General features: G+C 42.1%; 1 protein-coding gene across 1 annotated transcript; it reads right to left on the bottom strand.

Annotated features, from left to right (window-relative positions):
- Window positions 1-5424: 5424 nt before the first annotated feature.
- OTUD7B (OTU deubiquitinase 7B) lies at window positions 5425-27720 on the bottom strand. The gene is made up of 11 exons (XM_068964998.1): window positions 27636-27720; window positions 23589-23777; window positions 21483-21710; window positions 20018-20119; window positions 17677-17804; window positions 12049-12161; window positions 10230-10357; window positions 9815-9964; window positions 9132-9246; window positions 8117-8201; window positions 5425-6887 (listed from the first exon to the last, which is right to left on the bottom strand). The coding sequence occupies exons 1-11, from the start codon at window positions 27718-27720 to the stop codon at window positions 5679-5681; spliced, it is 2532 nt and encodes an 843-aa protein (XP_068821099.1). The 3' UTR covers window positions 5425-5678.
- Between the last annotated feature and the right edge of the window lie 34 nt (window positions 27721-27754).

Here is a 27754-nt window from a genome sequence, read left to right as displayed (position 1 = left end):
TCATATGAAGGGTGCAGTGGAAGAGTAGGAAGAGAAACTGAAATAGCTGCAGGATGCTGACACAGGTACAGGTGCGTTCAAGTTCTGTGGCTGGGGGTGGGAGGCCCAAAGAAAAGATCTAAACACTTAATCACACACATACACTTAATCTCACACACACATCCAAACAGTTGGAAACTAGAACCCATTCCAGGTACAGGAGCCCTCCCTCCAGCCCAGACATCAGATCTCCAAATTAATGATTCATGTTAAGGACTTTGAAAGCTGAGGGCTGGAACCCTCTCTGTTCAGTGCAACAGCCCCATCCCCCAGCCCTCCCCCTTGAAACCCAAGAAGCAAAGATGGGGGGGAGGGCTGTAGGAGGGAAGTAAAGGAAAAGTAACTAGGGTAGGTATGCAAAATCTACCTTTAGATATGAAAAAGACAAAAGAAGATACAAAGTAAGGAATTACTGAGCTGCTGTTTTATTGATTTTGAGTTTGTACAGAGGCAGCAGTCCTTAGGTGGGGTCCCCAGTTTTCCAGAGTGACACTCAACTCTCCTCCCCCAGCACACACACCCTTCCAGCCTGTTTTGAAAAGTTCCCTGTCTTGGCTGCAACTGTGGAAATAGTGAAGATATTGTGAGACAGGGAGTCCATCTGGAACAAAGAGGCATACACCTGCTAGGAAGGCGTCCCAGAAGCCTGATTCCAGAAGTCCTAAAAGCTGCTACATTCCCCACCCCCACCTGCATTCCATCAGCCTCAATCCCTCACGGGAAGAAAATATTTCCCAAGGTCTGTGGCAATAGAAAAAGGTGTGTACCACAATTTAAAAATCCATTATCCACTTTCCTTCTCCCCACCACCCTTCAGTCAAGAGCCTCATTCTATTCTTTAATACTTGAGGTGTAGGAACAGCAGAATAGAGAAAACATGAGGGGGGATGGGGGAAGGTCAGAGCCAGAAAAAAAGATGGGTGACTTAGATCAGCACCTAACTAGGAATGCAAAGGGGGACAGCAGCTAAGTTAAGTAACAGGAGGACACCTCCCCCTCCGACCACCCGCCACACACCCAGTGGAGGTTTAGTGGATGGAAGGAAGGGTGGAGAGGCAAGGGTCTGTATCAGATTTTTCCATTTTCAGAATCCTGGTCTGGTTGCAGGTTTGTGCCAGGAGTGAAGGCTGCTGGGAGGGGCTGCTAGAGGAAGGAGGTGGAGCTGAGTGACTCACAAGATGAATCATAGATCCAGTTATAAGCACAGAAGGAGGCCAAGGTCCTCCCCACCCCCGCTCCTCTCTGCGCTACTGGCAGCCAGCTTCCCTTCCTCTTTTCCAGCACCTCTTACCCAAGTGGCCAGTAAAACGAGGGGTTGTGGAGAAAGTCTCCAAGGAGGGTATCATAATATTCTGTTAATCCACTTAAATTCAGGGGGCAAAACAGCCTGTGATTTCTATAAAGTGAAAGAAACAGACTGCCTGTATGAGTCACTGAATCTGTAGTTGAAGGGCCTGGAGGGAAAAGGAAATTAGAAAAATCTGTGGTGCAGGTGATTCCAGGACGAGAAGGGACTACTAATTCTGTCTTCTCACCTGTGGTGGTGGGCCTGGGGCACTGACTCCTTGGAGAAAAAAAGAGAATGCAGAGTCCAGAGGTGTCAGAGTAACTTGGGGACAATTATCTTTGAAACGCCTTTATTGGGAAAGATAAAATGTGACTGGAACTTTGGACATGTGGCTGTTTAGAAAGTGATAAGAATAGCAAAAGCTAGGTTCTCAGAAGTCATTCAAAACCAGCTCCATCCTTTCCAGCTCAGTATCACTCCCAAACATACACTAAAAAGTCATTGCTGATTTTTGTTTAGTTGGTCTGTGAGCTTGTTTCACTTGAGAAGAAACAGCCAACAGCAGAGGGAAGGAACTTCCCTTCAGGCCCCACAGAGCACTGAGTTGAACACCATACCACTCCATAAAGAGACTGAATCTTAAAAAAAAAAAAAAAAAAAAAAACCTTTTAATATCATTTTATTTTGCTGTAGAATCCAGTGTGAGGGAAAAATGTTTATTTAAATCTTGTAACTGTCCATCAAACCAGTATAAATTAAAAGGAGGAATCTGGAGGCATGTCCTATAGACCTATTTGCTCCTTCAGGGCTGAGATGGAGAATCTAGGGTGGGTAGAAGGGGTAGCACTGTCTGAAATCAAAATGGGAAAAGTAAAAGCCCTGAAAATCTCCCCTCTCCAACAACAACCTCAGTAGGTACCCCAGTGCCTTGGGTTAAAATAACTAAGTGCACTTATTTAAGCCTGAGATGATATCCCTCAATTAGGATTGAGGGGCCTGCCTCCCCCCTTCAACCACACCCCCAACTACGGAATCTGGCTCCTTTGGAGAGCATGTCCGTCTCCTCCCTTCCCCCCAACACAGTAACTGCACGAGGCTGCCTCTTCTACTCCCTCCCCAAATACTGCCATTTCCCAGGCAATTTTTCACCACCTTCCTATCCTACAGTCGTTTCAAAAAATAAAGCAGAACAGAATTTACTCATCCCTACAGAAAAACATCCATTGACTCAGGGTCCCTCATCTTTAGAATGCAGAGGTTATTTTCTTTTTTTAATGCCTCAATAAAGTTACCTTTCCAAATTAAAAACAAAAAATTCTTAATGAAAAAGCTATAGCGCCTAAATAACCTAACCCCCCCCACACACACACACACTTTTTTTAAAACCATTTTCACCCCCTTGGGCACCCCTCAGAATTTCCACCTTTTTATTTGAAAAGAAGACAAAAGGGAGTGGGTTGGTCAATTTATAAATCAAAACAAAAGCAAACATGACCCAAGGTTTCCGTTTTTGTTCATTTGTCCTCAGTTTTTAAAAACAAAAGTATTAACTAGACTCTAATAACAGATCAAATCCAAACACAGCAGTCCAGTGGAGAATTAAGTTTCCTGGTTTTATTCTCTGGGAAAATCCCTGGTCTGTTTCCATTCCTATTGGTCCAGGCCAAAATCCTATGATATAGATGGATGCCTACGGGAAAGCTAGGTGTGCTGTGCAAATTCTAGGTGTGAGTTTGAGTCACTTGTTGTTTGGGTGCATGTTAGGCGACAGAAGTTCATATGGTCGTGGTCTCACCAGTGTTGTTCTAAGCCCAGACACGGGGTGAGGTAAGCAAGACACTCACTTCAGGCACAAAATTTAAGGATGCCTCAAAAGCCAGTGACCAAGATGCTATTTTAACACAATATATTCTGAAAATCAAAACTAATATAAAAAGAGCCACAATGAATAAAGTATTGAAACTTTAAATAAAGACAAGATTCCACTCCTCCTTGCTCAATTCAGCTTTCCTTCCCTCACTCTAACCCCAGTCCTGCTGGATCCTGTTTTAAAGATTTTGATATTTGGCTCATGATGGATTTTTTGCATTAATTTTTTTAAAATGCTGCATTAAAACAGTATTTATCTTGACTAGTGAGCTTTTGGCATCTCCTTAAGTTTTGACCCTGAAGGGAATGCTCCTCTCACACCAGCCCTAGTCCTGCCTGGAAATACAAACATATCCTCTTTTGGAACCTATCTCCTTTGACCTCATTGCTTCCTTAACACATCCATTTCCAAATAAAAGCCTAAGAATTAATAGCCATGGAAATTATTAAATTGACAGACTATCAGATTTAGAAAATAAGTGGCTTTTCAAGTTTGTTGAGGAGAAAGGAAACTTCCTAAATTGTGAGCAGTTCCAATGAAGAGGACAGTCTTGGCTGACTTTGTTATCAAGGGGGAGGTGGGATGACAACTTTCCTGATTGGGCAGAAGCAACATATGGCAAACACAAGTCCCCCCAACGCACACCCCCAGCCCATGTCTGCCTTGGATCAAATGTGAGGATTACATTCCACAGGATGGTTTAAGAGTACACACCTCAAAAGAGAAATCCAAATACAGAAAAATAGCCCCAATTAACACTCTAGACACATTAAGTACACTTATGCTCCTTCTTCATATGCACCCAGGAGTGTATACAATTGCATAGTTGATTTTTACCCCCAGAAAGAAATAATTTAAAGAAAAGGGAAGATTGGCCCAGGATAGGTCCTCCAGTTTAAAGCTCTTAGAAATGGTGCTGGCCAGAGCATAGGCTGTCCAGACTTGTGCTTTGTGCAAAATGCAAAGGAGCTCCCCCCACTACCGTGTCCACAGACCCACTCCCACCCTCTGGGGAAAAGGATGGTTTGGGGAGAGGAGGGAGACCCAATGACAGATCAGCTCATTGGGAGTAATCTGTGATCTGTGGTTATAGTTCACTAAAATATATATTTCTCTAGCTACCTCTTTATAAATTGCCCCTAACCCCTACCCCAAGTTTCAACATCAGTCCTATTATCAAAAATATCTCTTCTTACAAAGTATTTTTTGAATTATTTTAATAAACTAACCACAGATTAAGGTCAGCTATGGCTTAACAAAAGAAGCCGGGATGTTAAGTTCATTCTCCAAAAGTAGAGAGGAAGGAGAAAGAATCACTTAAATAGGAGGGGAAAAACTCATTTTTAAAACTGTTTTTTGCTTGCTAGGGTCTTTTTGTTTCTTAAAAAAGAAAAAATCCAAAAAATAAGTTGCTTTCTACAGAAATGCAGCAGCAGAGGATGGTAGTGCTCTATTTAGGTTTTTGGTTTTGTTTGAAACAGTCTGGCCAAAAGTCTGTCCTCCTCCCACCCCCTCCCAAGGCGCACTCAAATGTGTGGTTATTGCTAGTAGTTAAAAAAAGATCACCTCTGTACCAATTCACCTGGAAAAAATTCAACACACACAGCTGCTCTTATCATTCTCTTGCCTTCCCCAGAGGGAACTTTTTTTCTGTTTTTTGTTGTTTTTTTTTTTTTAATAAAATTAAAGTCTTAAAAAAAAATCACAACCTTCTTAGCTGAGCTCAGCCCTCAAAAAGGATGAGGAAAAGATAGGGGGCAATCGGCAATCTCCTCTAGAACTAGAAGGGATGACAGATGGCTGTTTAGAAGGAAATCAAACTTCAGAGGAAAAAGATTCCCCCTTTAAGTTCTTGCCTTTGCCATCTCACTAAACCGATTTAAGCCATCCCCCTCCTAATAAGCACCCAGAAGCACACATTTCTTCCTTGTCTTTCCAGATCCTTCAGAAGGAAAAATTTATCCAACACTAAACATCTACCTTAATTCAAGTCAACAGCAAATCTAATTTCCCAGTTTCCCTCCACACTCCCAACTCCACCACCATGTGCTTTTTTCCAACCTAAAAGAACTTTGGTCTGTTTTTTCTTTTATTGACTGAACCTCCTTTGCCAGTTCCTCCCCCAGACTTCTGCCCACCTACCCACCCCCACACACCGAATCTTCCCTTACACTTTCCCTTAGGCCTGGGATGGACCCAAGGTGTTATAACACACAATTATCATCTTTCTCCCCTTGTACCTTCTCAGTACCATCAAGTCAAGATAGGCAAAGGATCAGTATAGCCTCGAGGCACCATCCAGCCCTGACCTGCTCTTGCCAGCCTGGCAGCTCTTCAGAGTATACACACTGAAGAGTTCCTAGCCAGGCTCACACCAACATTACTGCATTCGCCCCATCAACATGGGAGCTGGGTCTTATGAGCCAATTAATTGAGCTTAACTTTCTTTGTTTAGCCCCCTTGCCCTCCAAGGTTTCCCATTCAGAACCTGTGCACCAGCAGCTCCCCACCCGGTTCACGTTCCCTTCTCCTCAGTTCTTCTCTGTAACAGCAGGAGCAAAAATTGTTTGTCTCAGGGTGTCCGTAGAAGCTGCAGTTCGGTTGTTTGCATTTGGTCTGGGTTGGGGGAAGCCCCCGGGGACCTCCAGCCCATCCATCTGGCTCAGGGGGCTCTCTGTAGCCGTTGCTATAGGAATCAGCCACGCGGAAGTGGGGTGGTAACGGTGCACCCCTGTGAGCTCCATCCTTGGAGTGACTGCCTGGCTCCAGAGAAAGGATGCTGTCCTGGTGGGGGTAGGGTCGCCCAGGAGGGCACTGTCTGGGGAAGGTGGCATATGGTGGTAGGCTCCCCCCACATGGCCCCCCTGCCAACTGCCTCCGGGGTTCCTGGCAGTGGACTCCACCCCCAGAAGGCCGAGGGACAGTAAAGCCACCAGGGTAGCCAGCAGAGAATGCCATTGCCTTGGATTCTGCTGGAGGGGCAGTCAGCGGCTCCTCCCCGCCATCTGGCTCTGGCTTTTTGGCTGGAGGAGGCCCACTCCCTACCCCTCCATTCATGATCTTCCTCTCTGTCTCCTTCTGCTTCTGCTCTGCCAGGAATCTCTCCTCAGCATCAGTGAGGTAGCGCTGGATCATCTCCTCCTGATACTGGTGGCGGTGACCCATCTTCAGGGTGCCAACAAAAATAAACTTCCCCTCCCCTTGCATTGCAATCCTCATAATGCTCAGGCTTTGCATCACCTCCTGGCTATACCTGCTCCCTCCATTACCAACAGACTCAGGTGTGGGCTTCTCAGATACAGGCCCATCCCCAGCTGCCTCCTCCTTGCCACCCTTCCAACTCTTCAGTGAGTTTTTCTTCTTCTTCTCCAGGGTCTCAGTGCCACTGCTTACCCCCGAACCTGTTCCCATCCCTCCAGGCTTAGAACCCTTGCTGTGCATCAGGCCTCCCATGTTCTTCTTGAGCTTGCTGCCCAAGGTTTTGCCAAAGCTGCCCAGTTTGTTAGCCACAGAATCTGCTCTCTTCTTGTCCTTTTCCCGATCTCGCTTTGACTTCTCTTTCCGCTTGCTGCCCTCGTTGCTGGCAGAGCTGCTGCCAACTGACTCCTTGTCTGACTCCCCAGACTCAGGAGTGGACCGGGGCTCATCTCCAGCTGAGGCTGTCGGGGACTCAGGCTGGGCCAGTGGAGCCTGGAAGAGACAAGAAGATGGTTAACAGATACAGAACGGATAAACAACAAGGTCTTTCTGTATGGCGCAGGGAACTATATTCAATATCCTGTGATAAACCATAATGGAAAAGATCCTGTGATAAACCGTAATGGAAAAGAACATCCGAAAAAAGAATTTCTGTATGTGTATAACTTAGTCACTTTGCTGTACAGCAGAAATTGGCACAACATTGTAAATCAACTATACTTTAATTTTTAAAAATTAAATTAAAAAAAGTGGCTGACCATTATTCCATTGGCCTAGGTTGAAGGAAGCCCCCAGGAACCTCCAGCCCATCCACCTGGTTCACGGGGCCTCCTGCAGCTATTGCTATAGGAATTAACCATGTGGAGAGGGGTGGTAACACCCCTACGAAGTCCTTCCTTGGAATGACTGCCAGGTTCCAGAGAAGCGCTGCTGTCATGAGGGGAAGGGTCACCCAGGAGGGCACTGTCCTTCCCCAACTCGTCAGCTCTCCCATGAACCAGTGGAAAAAGTATCTAATGTCTAGCCTTTATCCCACCTCCTATAATCTGATGATGCCCTTCTGTAATAAGGAGATAGCAAAATGAAGACTGGATTTTGCTCTTCTAGAACAATGTGCAACTATACAAATACATAGCATCTGGGTAAGGTGAGAAAATATTCTGTAGACACTAGAATGGCGTTTATTATAAATTTATCTATGCCAGATTCTGCCCAAAGTTACTCTCAAGGAAGTTCTGAATAACCACCCCAAGTCTGAACCATTCTGCATCCACTTTCAGACATTTAGCACCAGAGTCCATCAGTTGGCCCTTGCTCCTGTGTTCCTGTTCTATGGATAATGACATCCTCAGAACCTACTAGATCAGGAGCTCTTTAAGCTATTCTGTCTCTCCTAGTGCCCAATACAGAGGTCTATGTACGGAGGGCTTAGAACAAAGTAATAACAATCTCAAGTTCAAGAAAACTTTTCCTGAAGAATATGTTTAGTATCAGAAAGCAGAGCCTGGTTGTTGAGAAGGTGTAGAAAACAAAGGGCACTAACAGGTAGAAAGGCAAGAAAAAGTCTCTTTTGGAATTTATCTGGTATTTTCCAGTTACTCCTAATATTGAATCATAAGCCACTATCCAGAAGAGACGTGGAAGGAGACCACCACCAGACGTCCTTGTTCTCCCTGACGTGGAAAGGAGGGCATGCCAGGGTGGAGTGGGAGAAGCCTCACCTGCGCATCGGAGGACACTGGGATCCACTTCACATTCATGTAGCCATGCAGCAAATGCAATTTGACCTCTAGGGATAGGATCACACTGTGAAAAGGAGGAAAAAAAGAATTTCAAAGAACTGTGGCCTTTAAAAAGCAAAGCAGTGCGATCCAGTTGGGAGGCAGGGTGGGAGAAGGCTACATGGCTAGGAGCTCAGGGCTGACTGAATTATGGCTGCACCAATTACTAAGCTTTATCACCTTGAGCAAGTCACTTCAACCTCCCTGAAACTCAGTAGGGGTTGATAATGAGTATAGATAATAATATCTACCCTGTAGGGCTGTTGTGAAGATTAAAATAGTATTGAGAAAGGGCCCAGCTCAGGGCCTGGAAAATAGGAAATATTTACTAAACAGTATATTACTTAGAAGGTGCTTCTGATAATTAGGTGAGAACTTACTTAAAAAGTCATAAACTCTTTTTTTTTAACCCCATCTTCTCAGTTGGCTCCAGTTTCAGGAGCCCAAAGAAGGCAGCACTGGATAAGAGGTGAGGAGGGAACTTTTATGCTCCTAAGCTCTTCACAGAAAGCTGCGGAAGCAGGAGGAAGCCAATTTCAGGGAAATGGGGGTAGGGGTGGGAAGAACATATTTTTCTTGCCATTTAAGTTCCAAAAAATAAAAGCAAAAGTCTAGAGCAAATGATTTTGGTCAGCTATTTAAAACCCTTCTCGTTTGGGCTGCGAGAAGTGTGATCTGATCATCTCGATTCTCTGACCACTGTTCTGGGGTTCTGTAAGAACACTCCTCACGCTATAAACACATGCCAGGATTCCCTTCTGTTTCATGGGGAGAAAAAGCAGTGGCCAGAGTCCAGGTGCCCATGCTGCCTCCCACCTCTCCGTCTTCCCAAAGACACTAGAACTAGGATGTGACCACCTTCGCCCCTGAGCTGAGGAAAAGTCCCGGGAGACAGACACCGCATGTGGAAGAGATCGCAGCTACAAAGCAGATGGAAAGGCCAGGCGCGCCTCACCTCGCCAATCGGACGTTGTCGTTATCATCTTTGCCCCACTCCCAGCCCTTTCCAGGGTCCACAGCAAAGTGCAAAGGCAGCAGCTTATGCTCTGAATCTGTAAGTGGGATCACAGCTGGGGAGGAAAAACACATATAATCAAGGAGTCTTCCTGAGGAAAGAGGAAGACTGACTCCAGTAAAAAGGCAGCTGAATTATACCAAAGGTCTCTAACTATAGTCACATCTCAGTTCTTAATGATGAATTGTCTTAGCAGAAAAAAATAACAGGCAGGTTTCCCCTTTACTCAGAACACAATTTAGGCCACTTATCTCCATGAATTCCCACCAGTCAGCTAGCACCCATGATGTTCCTGCCAATTAAAGTGAATTCAGGGAATTCAAAGTCATTATTAAGGCAAATAGAGCAAAGTATCATTTGGAAAGTTCTTGACCTTAATGTATAAGCTTCTTTACTCCAGATCAGGGAACACAGGCTGAGTTTTCCCCAAAACCTTTTTTTTTTTATATAAACAAAACAAAACTCTGTTTATCTTAGAGCTTAAGAAAACAGCGTCAACACTCTGTCTGGGCTTGCATGTCACTCACAGTTCCTTCCTCCTACATCCTCTCTCATTTCAGTTCTTCTAAGTGAAAATAAAGCAGACCACAAGACACCAGAGACCCAGACACTGCATTCCGCACCCTGTTCCTTGGCATTCTCCTTCTGCTCCATGGACACAAGTGCAGAAAAGTGGGCCTGATCGTAGGCGAGCACCAGAGGGGAGCGGTGACACTGGCTGGCTGGAACCTCCAAGGGCAGATAGATTCCCCCAAAGGGAATAGGGGCGAATGCTGCAGGAAATCACAAAGATTATTATTAAGGCTATATTCTTGCCTAGTGGGAAATCTCTCCACCCAACTATGTCAATTGAAGCCCCCTTTCAGTCCAACCTGTGTTTAATAATTCTTTCCTAAGAAGTTTCATCAATTAACCTCAACTGCTTTACTCTGTGAGAATTGTGCATTGTTCTAGTTTACACCGTGTTTTTCCGCAAGGGTCATATATCCCCCTTGCAGACAGGGCTGCTCAGGGTAGAGTGAGGACTGCTTGACTCACCTTCCCCCCCGGAGTCCCTCAGCATGGTGTCTGCCACGACGACTATGGGCCTCCGAAGCACGTGGGCAAGGACGAAGACGTGGAATTCTTCTAGACTCTCATACACAGGCTCTTCTGAACTCTCCACCCTAAAGTTGTAGGAGGGGAGACAATGGAGGAGATGCAGTGGAAGGGAGAGGGAAGAAAACAAATCAAGAGACCTCAGAAGACCAGTTCTGCAAAGAGGAAAAAAAAAATGTCCATTTCCTGTTTTCCATTCTGAAGGCTGCCATAGACACAGATGATTATTTTACGCTAGCGTGGCTATTTCTACCTCCATTTCACAGAGGGAGAAATTCAAGAAAAGAAATGTGAAGGTCTGAGGGTTAAAGTAGTGCTCAGAATTGGGAAGTAATCCCTCTTAATATCTATCTGGTTCAACAACCTTCCCCTACTCTCTTTGTCCAGTAGCTCAATATACAACTGTGTAGCCTCATTCTGCTTATTACTTTACCCACCACAACCACCCACACGTCACATTCATCATGTCCTATCAAAAAAGAAAAACAAAAAAGGAAAGAAAACAAAAATCCCTTCTTCATGTTCCCTTACTTGAAGAACAGCCTCACCCATCTATTGGCTAATACTTAGTAGCTTAATCAGAAATCTGTGAAATATTTACTGTTCTTTACATCGCATCTTCAATTAATCACCTGGCCCAACCAATTCCACCTTTTAAGTGCCTCCTCTGGCATATCTGCAGCCACCACTCTTGCTCATATCCGTGTCCCCCTCTTTCCTGGACTATTATTACTCCCCTCCAGTTCACCATCCATTTGGCTGTCACTGTGCTCAAATACATCAATTTGTTCCTGTTACTCACATACTCACAATTGAGTGGCTTCCTGCCCCCTGCTTCTGCTGCTGCTGCTAAGTCACTTCAATTGAGTCCGACTCTGTGCGACCTCATAGATGGCAGCCCACCAGGCTCCCCTGTCCCTGGGATTCCCCAGGCAAGAACAGTGGAGTGGGTTGCCATTTCCTTCTCCAATCCTGCCCCCTAAAGCAATCTTATTCAACACTGGGTGCTTGCTACAAATGCAGATTTCTGGGCTACACAACTGTACTTCCTTAGGGTGGAGGTCCAAAACTGCATTTTAAATAGATAGCCCAAATTATTCTTATACACAATAAAGTTTGGATAGGTTATATTTTTTAACTTTTTACTTTAGAAAAATTTTTAAACATACTCAAACTAGAAGGAATAGTACACTAAACTCTCATATATCCATCATTCAACCTCAATAATCATAAATATATGGTCAATCTTGTTACACCTAGACCTTGATATATTACCCTAGGGATCAGCCCCCACACCCACTCCACCCCACCAGATTATTTTGGAGCAAATCCTAGATATCATATAATTTCAACCATGAATATTTCAGCTTCAATCTCTAAAAAATAAAGACTATTTTTAAAGATGTCCACAATACCATCAATATCACAATTCTTTTCTTTGCCTTTATTTATTGAGGAACCAAATCACTTGTCCTGCAGTTTCCCAAAGTCTGGATAGAATACAGTTTCAATTCCTCAGTATGGCACACAAAAATCTGGACTGCCTAGCTCCATCTATCATTCAGCATCACCTATTCTGTATTCTGGCAATACTGAACCACCTGTGGCTCCCAGAACATCCCACGCTCTTACACTCTTCTGTGCCCTTGTCGCGGCTTCTCTCCTGTCCTTCTGTCCAATGCCCTCTTAGGACAGAACTCTTTGGACCCTGGGGACTCAGCAAAGATTACTTTCTGCTCCTCCAGTTAGACACACTTACCCACCACAGCCGGCTCCATTGGTACCCAGGTGCATGCGGGGTTCACTTGAGGCCAGCTTGATCAGTTCATTCCATTCCTTCTGCCACTCGTCCTCTGTGTATACCAGCCCCGACTGTGTGAAAGACAGGCAAGGTGTATTAAGCAGTTAGAGGCTAAGTTCAAAAGGAAATAGCCACTCCAACTCACTCATGTTATTCCACTCTATGCTCCTGTCTTATAATTTGTAAGCACTTGTCTTACAATTTGTACACAAAGTCAGGTCTCTTCTCCCTGTTATAGTCAAGATCCATGAAAGAATAATCTATGATCACCCTTACACTTCTTCCATTCTTTTCCAACCCACTGTAACCCAGCTTGTTTCTGCCCTCCAGCCTATGCCCCTTACCCCTACACACTACTTCCCCTAACTGACTGGCTAAAGACAGTGACCTTCTAATTGGCCAAATTCAGTGAACTCTTCAGTTCTCATCTTTCTCAGCATTCATGTGGCATTTGATCTCCCCCTTAAACTTTCTTTTCCTTCAGCTCACAAAACACTACTTTCTCCAACCTCTCTGAACTCTGTCTATCTTAAAAATATTGATGTTGTGTCAAATAATTTTAGCCTTGGTTCTATCCAGGTTATCTCTTCTACTATTATAATCTCATCTACTGCCATCTACATGCTCAGGACTCAGACATCCTCCTCTCCAGTCCAGACTTCCTCTTCATGTCTATGTTCACATCCAGCAGCCTACTGAAGGCTGTCACCTGCCCATGACTACCTTACACTCTGTTCTGTCAAAACGGAACTTCTGCCGCTTCTAAAACTTACTCCTATTTTCTAACCTTTGTAAGCAACACTAACTATCATTCAAACGCCCAATTAGAACTACCAGGGAGTTACTGATGACTCCTCTCCTTTCACCCATTCCACACCAGGATCCTTTTAGTCAATAACTATTAAGCATGAGCTACTGTAATAGATGCTGGTTTCACTACTTCTAGTCATACATTGTTATGATCCATTTCCTACAATGCTACCAGAAAGATTTTTCTAAAATTAAAATCTGTGGGGTGTGAGGTGGGAGAGGGATTCAGGATTGGGAGCTCGTATATACCCGTGGCAGATCCATGTCAACTATGGCAAAACCAATACAGTATTGTAAAGTAAAATAAAGTAAAAATAAAATTAAAAAGAAAAACAAAAAAGCTGATGATGTTTGCTTCCTGCTACAAATTCTTTTAAGAATTGTTATTATCTATTAGATAGTGGTGCACTCTTTAAGCACAGCATAAAGACTCCACTTCCTGGGCTCTGACCTACCCCTCTAATATCATTTAGTTAGTCATACTTCCTTGAATGCACCATGTCCTTTTATACTTCTGAGCTTTTGTCTAGGTTTTGCCTCAACAGCCTTCTGCCTGAGACAACCCACTCCATATCTACCGGTGAATAATCTCTCAACTGTCAGGAAAGAACTCAAGTATCATTCCTCTATGAAGCCTTTCCTAAATCTCCCTGGTGCATCAGCCACTCACTGCTTCCTTTGTGCCCTCCCTGCTGAACTGCTATACAGACTTCTATCACAGAAGTCATAACTGGTTACTTTGCTGTAATCATATACTCACATATCCATCTCCTACTACCACTCTTAAAAGGCAGGACCATGTTTTAAGCAATATGCTTAGTGCTTACCATGTGATCAGTAATCAATAAATACATGCTCAGTTAAACTATAATTTTTATCATAGCAGTGGAAGAAATAGTACAAATAGTCTTAAAATACTATATTGGCTTTAGGATATATATGATGGTTTGGAAGAAAGTCTATCTTGTTAATTGTATTTGGCTTATATAAGTGTTTAGAAAAGTTTATACTTTTTTTTTGAGTATTTATTTATATTTGGCTACACTGGGTCTTAGCTGCAGCACTCAGGATCTCCGATCTTCTTTGCAGCATGCAGACTCTCAGTTGCAGCACATGGGATCTAGATCCCTGGCCTGGGATCAAACCTGGGGCCCCTGCATTGTGAGTTCGAAGTCTTAGCCACTGGACCACCAGGGAAGTCCCAAGTTTATACTTTAAACACACATTGACAGAGTAGAAAGAATCACACTAGAAACATGAGAAGGATCAGAACAAATGTAAAAGGAATTAAAGAGCTACTGTGAGCATATTTTACTTTAATAGTAAAAACAACAACAAAAACACAACAGAGCTATTTTCAATTTGTATAATTCTATAACTTTTTCTTTCAACTCAAAGTAAGACGAGTGCACAATTTATATATGGGGCGCTCTGTTCACTCTGATAAATGGTCCCTGATACACATTCATGAGGCTCTGTCTCCCTCTTCCTCTCATCTAGTTTCGCTGCTGTTTCTATACACACAGCCACTAGGTGGTGTACCCTTCTAGGCTGAAAACGTTCTTACCGGGTTTTACCACCATTTTCAACAAAACAGGGAGGCCTGGGAAATCAAAACCTATTTAATTTGTTTGGTGTTTGGTACTGGCTAAAAGTAGCTTCCCAGTCCACTCCCTTTCCCCACCCCCACTATAGTGGCATAAATCGTCTAAGCTAAAAGAATTACCTCATTCCCATATGGAACTTTCAACGTGTTGAGCAAAAGGAGTAAAAAGACTACTCCTTCAATATCTACTATTCATGAGGCATGTATTTCCATTCGGGGACTTTGAGAGGGAAGAGGTGGCTGACCAAGAACAGAATTTCAGAATTTCTGAGTCTCCTGGCTAACTACCATCATCATGTAACCCCCGTTTATTTTGTTGGCTCTACTGGGTCTTTGATGCTGCGTGGGCCTTCTCTAGTTGCAGTGAGGGGGGCTACTCTCCAGTTGTGGTGCACAGGTTTCTCACGGCGGTGGCTTCTCTTGTCGCACAGCACTGACTCGGGCACGTAGGCTTCAGTAGCTGCTGCTCCTGGGCTCCAGAGCGCTGGCTCAGTAGTTGTGGCTCAGGAACTCAGCTGCTCTGAGGCATGTGGACTCTTCCCAAAGCGGGGATCGAACCTGTGTCTCCTGCATTGGCAGGCAGATTCTTTACCACTGAGCCACCAGGGAAGCTCCTAATCCCACCTTTAAAATAATAACTATAAAGAGCTTAATATAGCTGGAATTGGTATCTATCCTCTGACTGTGGCTGTCATGTCTGCTTAACTAATGGCATGATCTGGTTTGGCCTTTTCCTGTCTGAAGTGATCAAATCCAAGGTTCAGGTATCAGTGCAGTTCAGTCACTCAGTCGTGTCTGACTCTTTGCGATCCCATGAACCGCAGCACGCCAGGCCTCTCTGTCCATCACCAACTCCCGGAGTCCACCCAAACCCATGTCCATTGTGTCGGTGATGCCATCCAACCATCTCATCCTCTGTCGTCCCCTTCTCCTCCTGCCCTCAGTCTTTCCCAGCATCAGGGTCTTTTCAAATGAGTCAGCTCTCCGCATCAGGTGGCCAAAGTATTGGAGTTTCAGCTTCAACATCAGTCCCTCCAATGAACACCCAAGACTGATCTCCTTTAGGATGGACTGGTTGGATCTCCTGGCAGTCCAAGGGACTCTCAAGAGCCTTCTTCAACACCACAGTTCAAAAGCATCAATTCTTCTTCACTCAGCTTTCTTTATAGTCCAACTCTCACATCCATATATGACTACTGGAAAAACCATAGCCTTGACTAGACGGACCTTAGTCGGCAAAGTAATGTCTTTGCTTTTGAATATGCTGTTTAGGTTGGTCATAATTTTCCTTCCAAGGAGCAAGCATCTTTTAATTTCATGGCTGCAGTCACCATCTGCAGTAATTCTGGAGCCCAAAAAAATAAAGTCTGACACTGTTTCCACAGTTTCCCCATCTATTTGCCATGAAGTGATGGGACCAGATGCCATGATCTTCGTTTTCTGAATGTTGAGCTTTAAGCCAACTTTTTCACTCTCTTCTTTCACTTTTATCAAGAGGCTGTTTAGTTCTCCTTCATTCTGCCATAAGGGTGGTGTCATCTGCATATCTTAGGTTATTGATATTTCTCCCAGCAATCTTGCTTCCAGCTTGTGCTTCATCCAGCCCAGCATTTCTCGTGATGTACTCTGCTGCTGCTAAGTCACTTCAGTCGTGTCCAACTCTGTGTGACCCCATAGATGGCAGCCCACCAGGCTCCCCCGTCCCTGGGATTCTCCAGCCAAGAACACTGGAGTGGGTTGCCATTTCCTTCTCCAATGCATGAAAGTGAAAAGTGAAAGTGAAGTCACTCAGTCGTGTCCGACTCTTAGCGACCTCATGGACTGCAGCCTACCAGGCTCCTCCATCCACGGGATTTTAAAGGCAAGAGTACTGGAGTGGGTTGCCATTGCCTTCTCCAATGATGTACTCTGCATATAAGTTAAATATGCAGGGTGACAATATACAGCCTTGACGGACTCCTTTTCCTATTTGGAACCACTCTGTCGTTCCATCCAGTTCTAACTGTTGCTTCCTGACCTGCATTCAGGTTTCTCAAGAGGCAGGTCAGGTGATCTGGTATCCCATCTCTTGAATTTTCCACAGTTTATTGTGATCCACAGAGTCAAAGGCTTTGGCATAGTCAATAAAGCAGAAGTAGATGTTTTTCTGGAACTCTCTTGCTTTTTCCATGATCCAGCAGATGTTGGCAATTTGATCTCTGGTTCCTCTGCCTTTTCTAAAACCAGCTTGAACATCTGGAAGTTCACAGTTCACATATTGCTGAAGCCTGGCTTGGAGAATTTTGAGCATTACTTTAGTAGCGTGTGAGATGAGTGCAATTGTGTGGTAGTTTGAGCATTCTTTGGCATTATGTTTCTTTGGGATTGGAGGTTTAGGTATAGTGTGAATTCAACAGCGAAGAAGACAAACTCTAGGCTGGCTTTAGCTCAGCCAAAAAAAAAAAAAACTCCACTAAGTCCAGCTCAGCTCACCAGAAAGCCAGGGGGTTTGGTGTCAATAAAGAATGCTATTTACTTGGTCTTGCCCCTGTGCGTTCATTTCCCTCAGGAATCTTCTGGGGCAGACTGGCTAATCAAAGACCAGATTCTGATCTTAACATCATCCTAATTTTAACAATTGAGCTCATTTTTGAGAAAGAAACATAAGCCATTCTATTTCCATGTTTTAAATCTTCAGAACATAAAATTCTAATAATAATAAAACATTCAAACTCATGCTTTTACAGTTTTTTAAGAAGTAAACTGAATTTATGAAAAACAAATGGTATATTCGGCCCCAATTTTTTTTACACATTTACATTAATAAGAGTTAAAAACATAAGCCCTTAAAAATTGATCTAGGCTTATTATAAGTAAAAAACCGAAACAATAGAAAAATCCTACAAGCTTGTATTTCATTTTGCAAAAGACGGCCACTAAAGGCTTACTGAGTGCCTCATCAGGAAAAGCACAGCATTAGATACCTCCTCTACAGGTCCCACTTCCCCACACCAGTTCTCATAACTCTTTCAGAAGGCATGTACCCTCTGGTGGCATCTGAATTTCAATAGGATTGTTAAGAGTAACACTGGCCTAAGAGCACCTAAGTAGGAGACATCTCCTATAGGAGGCACTGAGCAGTCCCTTACGTAACTCTGGGAAACAAGGTGCTCCCACCCGGGCTTCCTCACCTCTTTATTCTGCTGAGTTTGCTGCCACCTCCAGCGCCGTTTTAATGCTTCCTTCTCGGCTCCCTTATCCATCAGTGCATACAAAGCTTTCCGCAACACCAAGTCTCGATCGTGGAAACCCCACATCCCTATGGCAAGAAAACGTAATGGTTAAGATACCTTTTGTATTGCTTCCCTGGTGGCTCAGTTGGTAAAGAGTCTGCCTGCAATGTGGGAGACCTGGGTTCAATCCCTGAGTCAGGAAGATCCCCTGGAGAATGAAATGGCAACTCACTCCAGTATTCTTGCCTGGAGAATTCCATGCACAGAAGAGCCTGGTGGGCTACAGTCCATGTGGTCACAAAGAGTCAGACACGATTGAGTGACTAACACTTTCACTTTCAAGACACCTTACCTTGACTCAACTCCACTTAATTACGATACACAGATTCTGGCATGAAGGATATCAGGCCTGAAGCCCAGGTTCAAAGAAACTCCTGCTGTAACTCAGCAGAAAGGTAATCAGGAAAGAAAAGACATTCCTACTGTAGAGGCTCAGAAACTTTTGACAGCCTAAAAGCAGAGGATAGACCATAGCCTACAAACTCCTGACAAGAAGACTTTTTTAAGTCTTTATTGAACTCGTTACAACATTGCTTCTGTTTTGTTTGGTTTTTTGGCCATGATGCATGTAGGATCTTAGCTCCCCAACCAGGGATCAAACCTGCACCCCCTGCATTGGGAGGGGAAGTCTTTAACCACTGGGCAAACAGGGAAGAACCAGAAAGCCTTTACTCTTGATACCAAGTCTAACAAATTAAAATACAGAGTAGGAATTCGCTGGCAGTCCAGTGGGTAAGAACTCCATATTTTCACTGCCCCACACTCTCACTGCTGAGAGCCTGGGTTTAATTCCTTGATGGGGAACTAAAATCCTATAAGCCACATGGCTCAGACAATTTTTTTAAAGAGCTAAAAAATAAATAAAACACAGAGTAGCAGCAGACAAGATGGGTCTGACACATGGCAATCAGAATCAAAGCTTGAGGAATGGTTGGAAAATGGGGACATTTTTTAAAAAAACTAAGGAGAAAATGGCACTCCACTCCAGTACTCTTGGGGTCGCACAGAGTCGGACACGACTGAAGTGACTTAGCAGCAGCAAGGCAAATAATATACTGAATTTTAAATAGGTATATCAATTTAAAGTAAACAAGTCAATAATTACGTAATATGTTTGTATGGTGACAGACAGTAACTAGACTTAACACAGTGATTATTTTGAAATGTATAGAAATATTTGAATCACCAAGCTGTGTGCCAGGATATAACAGCATTATAGGTCAATTATACTTCAAAACCAAACTCACAGAAAAAGACATCAGATTTGTGGTTACCAAGGGCAGGGGGTAGGAGCAGGGAGAACTGGATGAAGGTAGTTAAAAGGTACAACATTCCATATATACAAGACTAAGACTACTGAGCTCTTAGGATGTAATGTACAACATGATACATACAATTAACACTGCTGTACATTATACATGAAAGTTAAGACAGTAAATCCTAAAAGTTATCATCATGAGGAAAAAATAATTCTTTTTCTATTTCTTTAATTTTGTATGAGATGATGGATGTTCACTAAATTTACTGTAATCATCTCATAATGTATGCAGGTCAAATCACTATACTGTATGTCTTAAAACTTATACAGTGCTGTATGTCAATTATATCAATACAACTGGAAGTGAAAAAAAAAAGAAATAAAAAGAAAAATACATTATTCCAGATTAGACATACACAATCTAGAGGGCTGGGATGGGGTGGCAGGTGGGAGGGAGGTTCAAGAGGAAGGAGACATACATATATACCTATGGCTGATTCATGTTGATGTATGGCAGAAACCAATACAATACTGTAAAGCAATTATCCTCTAAGTAAAAATGAAAACTAAAAGGTACATTAAATAAAGGTTCATTAAAAAATAATATTAAAATAAACAAGTCTCATATGGGCCTGATGAAAACATATCTTTTTTATATACCAAAAGAATGAATTTAAAGTAGAATTATATACATACACAAACAGTATACTACTTGCTTTCTGCTGTTTATCACTTTTAGGGGTCAATTCTCAGAGTGAGACTTGTGCTAAATCCCATGCTCTCCATACAATTTCTCAACAAGAGTGAACAACCAGGACAGGGCTCTCTTTTATCTTCTCCTACACCAGCACACACACATACATACATCTTGCTCTGAGCCATCACTTCTAAGATCAAGGTTGGTTGGCTCAAGTCCTTCACATGCGATTTAACTATTGCTTCCTTTCTGTGAGGGAATGAAGGGCCATTCTCATGACTCACCAAGAGAGGCTGCGTGCAAGAGGCAGTTTCCATCTCCAGTAGTTGCCAAAGGAAGGAGCCTTTGACAGGTGGGGTCCACACTCACCCACCAGTTCAAACGCCCTACAGAAACACGAGGAAAGGAAGATGAGCAGATTATCCATAAAGCTCTCTACTTTTTTACTTCTAATACAAGACTCCAAGCTTGCCTCTTCTAGAAAGCCTACCTAGAATCAAACCATCACTCTATTACTCCGTGTATCTTCTTCACTTACATCTGGTTCATTAAAATTTGGGGAGTATAATTGGTTAGATTAGAGGTTCTTAAGTGGGGCCAACTTTGTCCCCTGAGGGACATATGGTAACATCCTGAAATATGTTTGGTTGTCCCAAATGGTGAGGGGGATGTTACTGGCATCGAGTAAGTAGAGGCCAGGAAGGCTGCTAAACACAACACACAAGGCAGCTCATACAACAAAGAATAATCTGATCTTAGATGTCAATAGTGCTAAGACTGAACAACTCTGGGATGGATGATGAAGCCAAGGTCACAGACTGCAATAAAGATCAGCACAAATCGATCATCAGTAAAAAGAAAATCAACCCAACACATATATTCAAAGCGTCATGCAAGTATCATCTGCATATATGACAGTAAGCATGTCAGCATGCATGTGGTACGATTTTAAAGACATGAGCAATAAAATAAAATACTGAAAACACCTAAGAAAATGAGTCTCAGTTCTGTAGTCATCCTACAGTTGCCAACCTGTTACTTACATAAAGAAAATATTGTATGAATGATGCTTAACAATGTTCAATTACTGAAAAGTCTACTGAAAGAAAAACTGGCCTATAATCATACCAGACAAATGACTAACTACTTAAAAATTATAAATAGCTATGCATGGTTAGTATGGAAGGGTACAAAATGAAAAATAAGAGTTTCCTTTCCATGCCCCCAACTCCCATCCCCCAGACCTTCCATGGGAGTTAATACCCGACTAGGTTTCCCAGAAATCCTAGCTGCCTCATCCATTATACCAACTAATTTTAACAATAATTTAAGACAAACATAATTGTAAAGGTAAATAAATCTTTGGGGAAAGGTTTATATAAATAAATGTGACTTAGTTAATCACCACTGTGTATCATCTACAACACTGGTTCTTTCTGTTCGCAAGGTGCTCCAGAGCCAATTATAATTCACTTGTATTTTTATGTATTGATTTTTAGGTATTGATTCCTAGGCCTTTCACATGTGTATCTGGTTTCCCTTCCATCAAACAGGAAATTTCCAGAGCCAAGTGTCCTGTTTGTGTCCTTTCTTTAACTTGAAGACGCGCCTAGCTAAGTACACATCTCTGACTGACCACTGAGTTTGACTGCCATCAATCAGATCACAAGCTTAGACTGGAAGCTGCTGGTCAAGCCCAGCCCCTCGGCAGAGGGGTGGAGGAGCACCGGGAAGGAAGCGCTCACTGACCTGCCTGCTCCAAGGCAACCAGCATGGACTGCTCGATGAGGTCTCTCTCTATGAAGCTGCGAAAGTCTTCATTGTACACAGTGAGATCTGGAAGCTGGAAGGCACAGATGGGCATTTCCAGGGGGTGCTCACTGCTCCCCCCACCCCCACCATTGGAGGAGACATGGGACCGGGCCAGGGAAACAATGCTGGAGCTGGCGTGGGAGATGCCCCTAGACAGGCGTTTTTCTGCAATGAGAAATGGAGTCACCTTAGAACATACAAAACCCACTCAAGAACTTTCCACTCATGTGGTGATGGTTACCTCTTGACAAGGTTTCCACTCAGGGAAAAACTGTCAGTCTGACTGGCTACCAAATTTCACGACCCTCTTTCTCACGCCAAATATAATTGTGAAATATACAAAGTGGCATTTTCTCAGGCATTCACATTAGCACCAAATATACAGTCCTCTTTCTACCCTTTTTGGAATTTGCCTGAACTTCTTCTTCCCATGACACTGTCTTCTTCCACTTCCATTTCACAACATAATAGGGACCTATTCATTTGGCAACTTGGTCATTGTTTGGTGAGAGGAAGAGGGAATAAGGGAAACAGAATTCCATTTGGCTACCAACAGACTGAGTCAAATAATCTTGCTGATAAATCTCGGAGAATGTAGAAAAAGGATTTCCATTATATAAAACTAATGACATATGTATACTTATAGCTGATTCACATTGTACAGCAAAACCCAACACAACATTGTAAAGCAATTATCCTCCAACTAAAAATAAATGAAAAAATTTTTCAAATAAACAAATAAAATTTATTTTTAAAATTAAATAATTTTTTTAAAAAAGAAAATTAATGAAAAATCTTACACATTCAGGAACTTTCTTATCTACCATCAATAACATTTATTTACACTATTTACTACAACTTTTCTTGATATATTCATCAGGAATTTATGGTATAGTCAATTCTTACTTAACAGAGGAAGGCAGTAATATAAACAGTGCCCCCCCAAATTATTTAACTTGTTTTGAATACATGGCACTTATAATTCTCCAGCAGATATTTCATTGTGATCGTAACTTGCTCAGAAGAGTATTACAATTCATTTGCATGGCCTAAGTTATATAAAGACTATCAAAAGACCTAAAAATCATATTGAGTAGCAGATTCTAATCCAATATTTACCAGGGATGTTGCACAAAATAAGTGAAGAGTCAGTCTAATGCTATTCTATAGTGATGTTGTTTTTTAAGCTCTTTTTTAAGGTGTTTAAAAAGTAGCACATGCCCATGTAAAAAATAAAAAATACTACCAAAAGGTTTAAAGTGTTAAAAAGAAATCTCCCTGTCATTCAAAATTCCTGATCCCTTCCCTAAAGGGGACTTTCTGTATCCTTATACAATTTTTTTATGCACATAGAATTGCACATAGCTTTTATAATAATTTTTAAAACATAAACAGTTCTGCATCTTACCTTTCTCAATAGAGTGAAGAGATTTTTCTAAACAAGTTCCATCACGTTCTACTTAATTCTTTCTAATGGCTGCAAAGTATTCCACGATATGGATGATTACCATTTATTTAACCACTCCTTTACTAATGGGTATTAAAAGTTGTTTTCAAGCTTTAACTTTCAAGCTTTACACTACATGTCTTTGTGTCTACTTATGAATTATGTATGCATTTATTTAAAAGGATATACACACATACACATGATAAAATCTTCCTAGAAACAAAATTGCTGAGACAGTATATATGCATTTTAAAAATCTGACAGATAGTAATAAATATTAACAAAATGCCCTCCCCAAAAGGGTAGGTGATAGTGATCCTTTGAATTCTTTCTGTGTATTTTATCTTGACAATGAGATTGTTACCCTTCTTCTCTCTCTCATAGTATCTGAAGAAGGCTTTTAATCTGGACAGTACTCCAGATACAAACAATGAGTGGTTCCAGCAGCTGGAGGACTGAGTTCACCTCTGATCATCTGACTGGGGAGGTGGGAGAAGAAAGGAATCATTTCCAAAGGATCACGAAATTCTCTGGTTAGCAGCTGTCTCCCTTCCTTTTTATTCCATATACAGAAACAGCCCTCAGTACCCCAATACCTTGAACGATGTCATCCTGCCGCTGTAGGATGGGCCGGGGAGGACGAGTAGACTCTCGATCAGAAAACCCTTTCTCGGGGGTCCTGGAGCCACCACTCCCTTCACTAAAGGGTGGGGGCAGGTTCCCAGCATGGACCTGACGTAGCTGCTCGAAATCACTGAGGGCGGCACTCACATCCCAATTCTTTCCTGTCAGGATACAAAACAAAAAGTGAATTGGGTGCTGAGAGTACAGGAAAATTGAGGAAAGACACAGAACCATCATTCTAAGCATCTTACCAAAACTAGCAAGTATATATTCATGTACACTCCAGTCCTCCTTTTCCTTCCCCTACTCTAATTTCCTTCAACACACTTCAGTCTGGAATACCACAACTTCTTTATTTACTTGCTGTTTGTTTCCTAAGAAAGCTCCATGAGCACAGAACATTGATCCCTCTGAACTGAAAAGGCCCTTGGAGACCTAGTAATGTCATTTTACAGAAAAGGAAGTCTTAAGAAGTAGAGCTATTTGCCCAAAGTCACAGCTAGTTTGCACCAGGGCCTCAGCAGGACACAAGCCCAAGTCTCCTAGTTCTGCGATCCAGAGAGTTCTGAGTCTAGATGTGCTCTGGGGTGTCCTAAGTCACCTGAAGTTGTACACAAAGTTATAGGTATGTGCATTTTTCTAAAGAAAGAGCTGATAGCTGCCATCAGGCTATCCAAGGGAATTGTTAATTCCCCTCAAACTTAAGAATCATTACTCTTTTTCCATTGAAAGTTAACTCTGGTTGTAAAGAACAAATTATAGAGGGGAGGGACTGTCAGTAGACTAAGATGATAGGTCTGTTACCACAGACTTTAAATTGCTTTCTCCAGTTAAACTAGCCAATAAACAACATGTTGCATAACTGTTCACACTTCTTTCTGCTCTATTTCATTCGTCACCACCTTAATTCAATTCCTGTATCACCTAGTACCCACCTCCAATCTATTCTGAAGGATCCCATGAGATTAATCTTTCTATAGAACAATTCTGATCGTTTTAGTTCCATAATCAAATTTTTTTTAGTGGCATACACCACTGCCTATGGAATAAAGCTTAGGCTCTTTTGTTTGACATTCAAGGCTTTCTATGACCTGGCCTACTTCTCTAATCTTTCCTCTGTGCTTGAAGTTCCCTGGCTATGAAAGTGGAGATGATTCCACATAGAGCTGTTATGAAGATTAAATTAATTGAAAGCACTTAAAACAATGCTTGGCACACAGAAAGCATTATACTGGTATTTACTGCCATTGCTGTTATGCTTCTTGTTGTAATTATAATTCTCCAGTTAAGCCGTATTAATCACCCATGCTGGATGAATTTACTTCTGAACCATCAGATTCACCATTTGCTCCAACTCCTTTTACTCACTCCGCATCAGTCATACTGGCCTCTTTCCTGGTCCCAGAAACTTGCTAAGACTGCTCCCACTTACAGCCTTTCACCAACTATTCCCACTGTCTAGAAGGCTCTATCTCCATTATATCTACACAGTCAATTCCTTCAGGTATTTGCTCAAATGTCACACTCTTAATAAATTAATAAGGCCTACCCTGACTACCCAATTAAAAATCACAACCTGCCTCACCATTCCCAACCATTTTTCATAGCACCTAACACTTTATAATATAGTACTTTATAATTTACTTGGTTATCATGTTTACTGACTCTTATTCTAGAATGTAAAGGCAGAGATTTTTGTTTGTTTTGTTTAAGCATCTAGAACTTGGCACATAATAGGTACTCAATAAATATCTGTTGAAGAATGGAGGACTTTTGTCCTGCACCAATGAATGAATAAATGATCTGTCTTGAGCACCGGATCATTATTTCCAACTGCCTGCTAAACTGCTTAAAATCAAGTCCTCCCAACAGTCAATATGACTAAAACTGAATGTCCATCATCTTCCCTCCTAAAGCTTACTTCTTCTCCTTCTTCTATATCCCCTGAATCAGGAATGGCATCTCAATCCCTCCAGGCCAGAAACTATAGTCATTTTAGCTCTTCACCATTCCTCAGACCCTACTTTTCCTCTTCCCTCACTATTCAATTCTCAGGGTTGTCTGTACCCCTAAAATCTCTCTCAAATCTATTCTTTCTTGTCCATTTTTATCATCTCTGCCCCAATTCAAGTCCTCATTTGCCACCCAGTCTTTGGTCTCCTGGGAGGTGGCTCTCTGGTCTCTTTACTGCTAGTCCCTACCCCCTATAAATTGTTCTTTACACTATAACCAGAGTTAACTTTCAAAGGAAAACGTGAGAGACAAGAAGAGACAGAAAATGAGGATCAGGTCCTTTGGTTCCCTTTCTAAATTACATCTTAAACCCACCCACTTCTCACTTTGTTGTAGTCCAAGTCACCATCACCACTCACCTGAACTATGACAATATTCTTAACTGACTTTACCACTTCATTTCTGGCCACCTTCCAGTCAGCTCCATTATCTTTAATCAGTATCCTGTACAAAAACTTAAATCCAGTCATTTCACTCCCCTGATTAAAATTCTTCACCAGCTTCCCACTGAACATACACGGAAATGCACAACCCTTACCACAGCCTACAAAGGCTCTCTGTATTCTGCTTCCCACTTATCTCACCAGCTACCTACCACTTTCCTGTACTACTCTTCCTAGCTCAATCACTATCAGTGCCAAACTCTCTCACTTTAGGGTCCCTGTATAAGCTACTTTGTCTTGCTATTCCTATGCACCCTTTTGAGTTCAGTTCACATGTCACTTCTTCGGAAAAAGCCTTTCTGCACTCTATATCTAAATTAGGTTTCTCTCTTAAACTTCCACAGCACCCTCAACTTTTCTTTCAACCCTCAACTTTTCTTTCATAGCATGAATGTGTGTGTACATGGATGTATTTGCAACAGAAAGAGAGACAGCATGCAAACACTAACTTGTAACATACTTAAGAGCCCAACTCTGAAACCAGATCACACAGGTTCAAACTCTCCTTCACTTCTTGGACCTCAGGTTTTTTAAAACTGAAATACTGGAAAAATAAAACCTATTTTGCAGAATGGTTGTGAGAATAAAATATTTCAAGTAGCTCACACATCCTAAACACATAGAAGTGTTCAACACATACTACAAGTGGAAGAGAAGGCATATGAGTTGAATCTAGAAGTATGACAATTTCAGGAGAATAATGAATGAAGGGACACTGCAGACTTACGAGACAATTTACTATGATCAGGAAAAGGTGACAAGTCAGACCTGGCTGGAGCACAGGCACTGTGGCAAACAGTAGTAGGAGACGAAACTGCAAATGTAAATTAAGGGCAAAGCCATTTAAACCCTGATCTTCCATTTCCAAATCAACACTAGTCTCACAGGTAGCTAAGTATATGTCAAACTGCCACACCTTACTAAGGACTGACAATCTAAAAAATTACCTGTGTATACTAAGAACTGGCCCATCCCCCAAAATGTTTACCTAACTGTGTCATTATGTATTTTCATCATCAAAAAGCATCTGTTAACTATGACTCCAAACAAAGAATCCTGCTGATATGATGCCAAGCCTAAATGATCTTAAAATTTAGAATATTCACACTTCCGTGTATATACAGATATAAGTAAACAAAAGCAGCAAAACGAAAACATTAAATTAATCCACTCTATACAGAATGATCCATATAAGTTAGGAAAGGAAAGAAAAAAACAAATATGGATGATCCCAAATATGAAAATCCAAGTCATTTATATATAAAAAGGAAGTCTTACAGACCTAAAATTATGCTTTTAGTGGACTAATCTCAAATTTCACTTGTATTACCTAAGCATAAATTGACAGTGGTGAAAAGCTACCCAAAAATTCAAGGTGAAAAAGGAATTTTGCATTTTAAAATTATGGGGGATCACACACAAAATAGATTATTAGAAGTAACTTAAATGTAAGACCTACCATACACAAAGTATCTTTCTGATCACCTTACATTCCAAATTATCCTAACAATAAATATCACGTTTTACTTTCCCTCTTCTCATTCTCCCCCAAAGACTCCTTACCTTCCAGAAGATCTCGAGCCAATCCTGGTTCTGCTCCTGTGGAACGGACAAAATCCGACAGGACAGCATCCATGTCCAGGGTCATGTGATCATTCAGTACTTTCAGGCAGCTGATGTAG

The sequence above is a fragment of the Capricornis sumatraensis genome, chromosome 2 (assembly GCF_032405125.1).
Source record: "Capricornis sumatraensis isolate serow.1 chromosome 2, serow.2, whole genome shotgun sequence".
Taxonomy (NCBI): Eukaryota; Metazoa; Chordata; class Mammalia; order Artiodactyla; family Bovidae; genus Capricornis; species Capricornis sumatraensis.
This window is presented reverse-complemented; position numbering and strand designations above follow the sequence as displayed.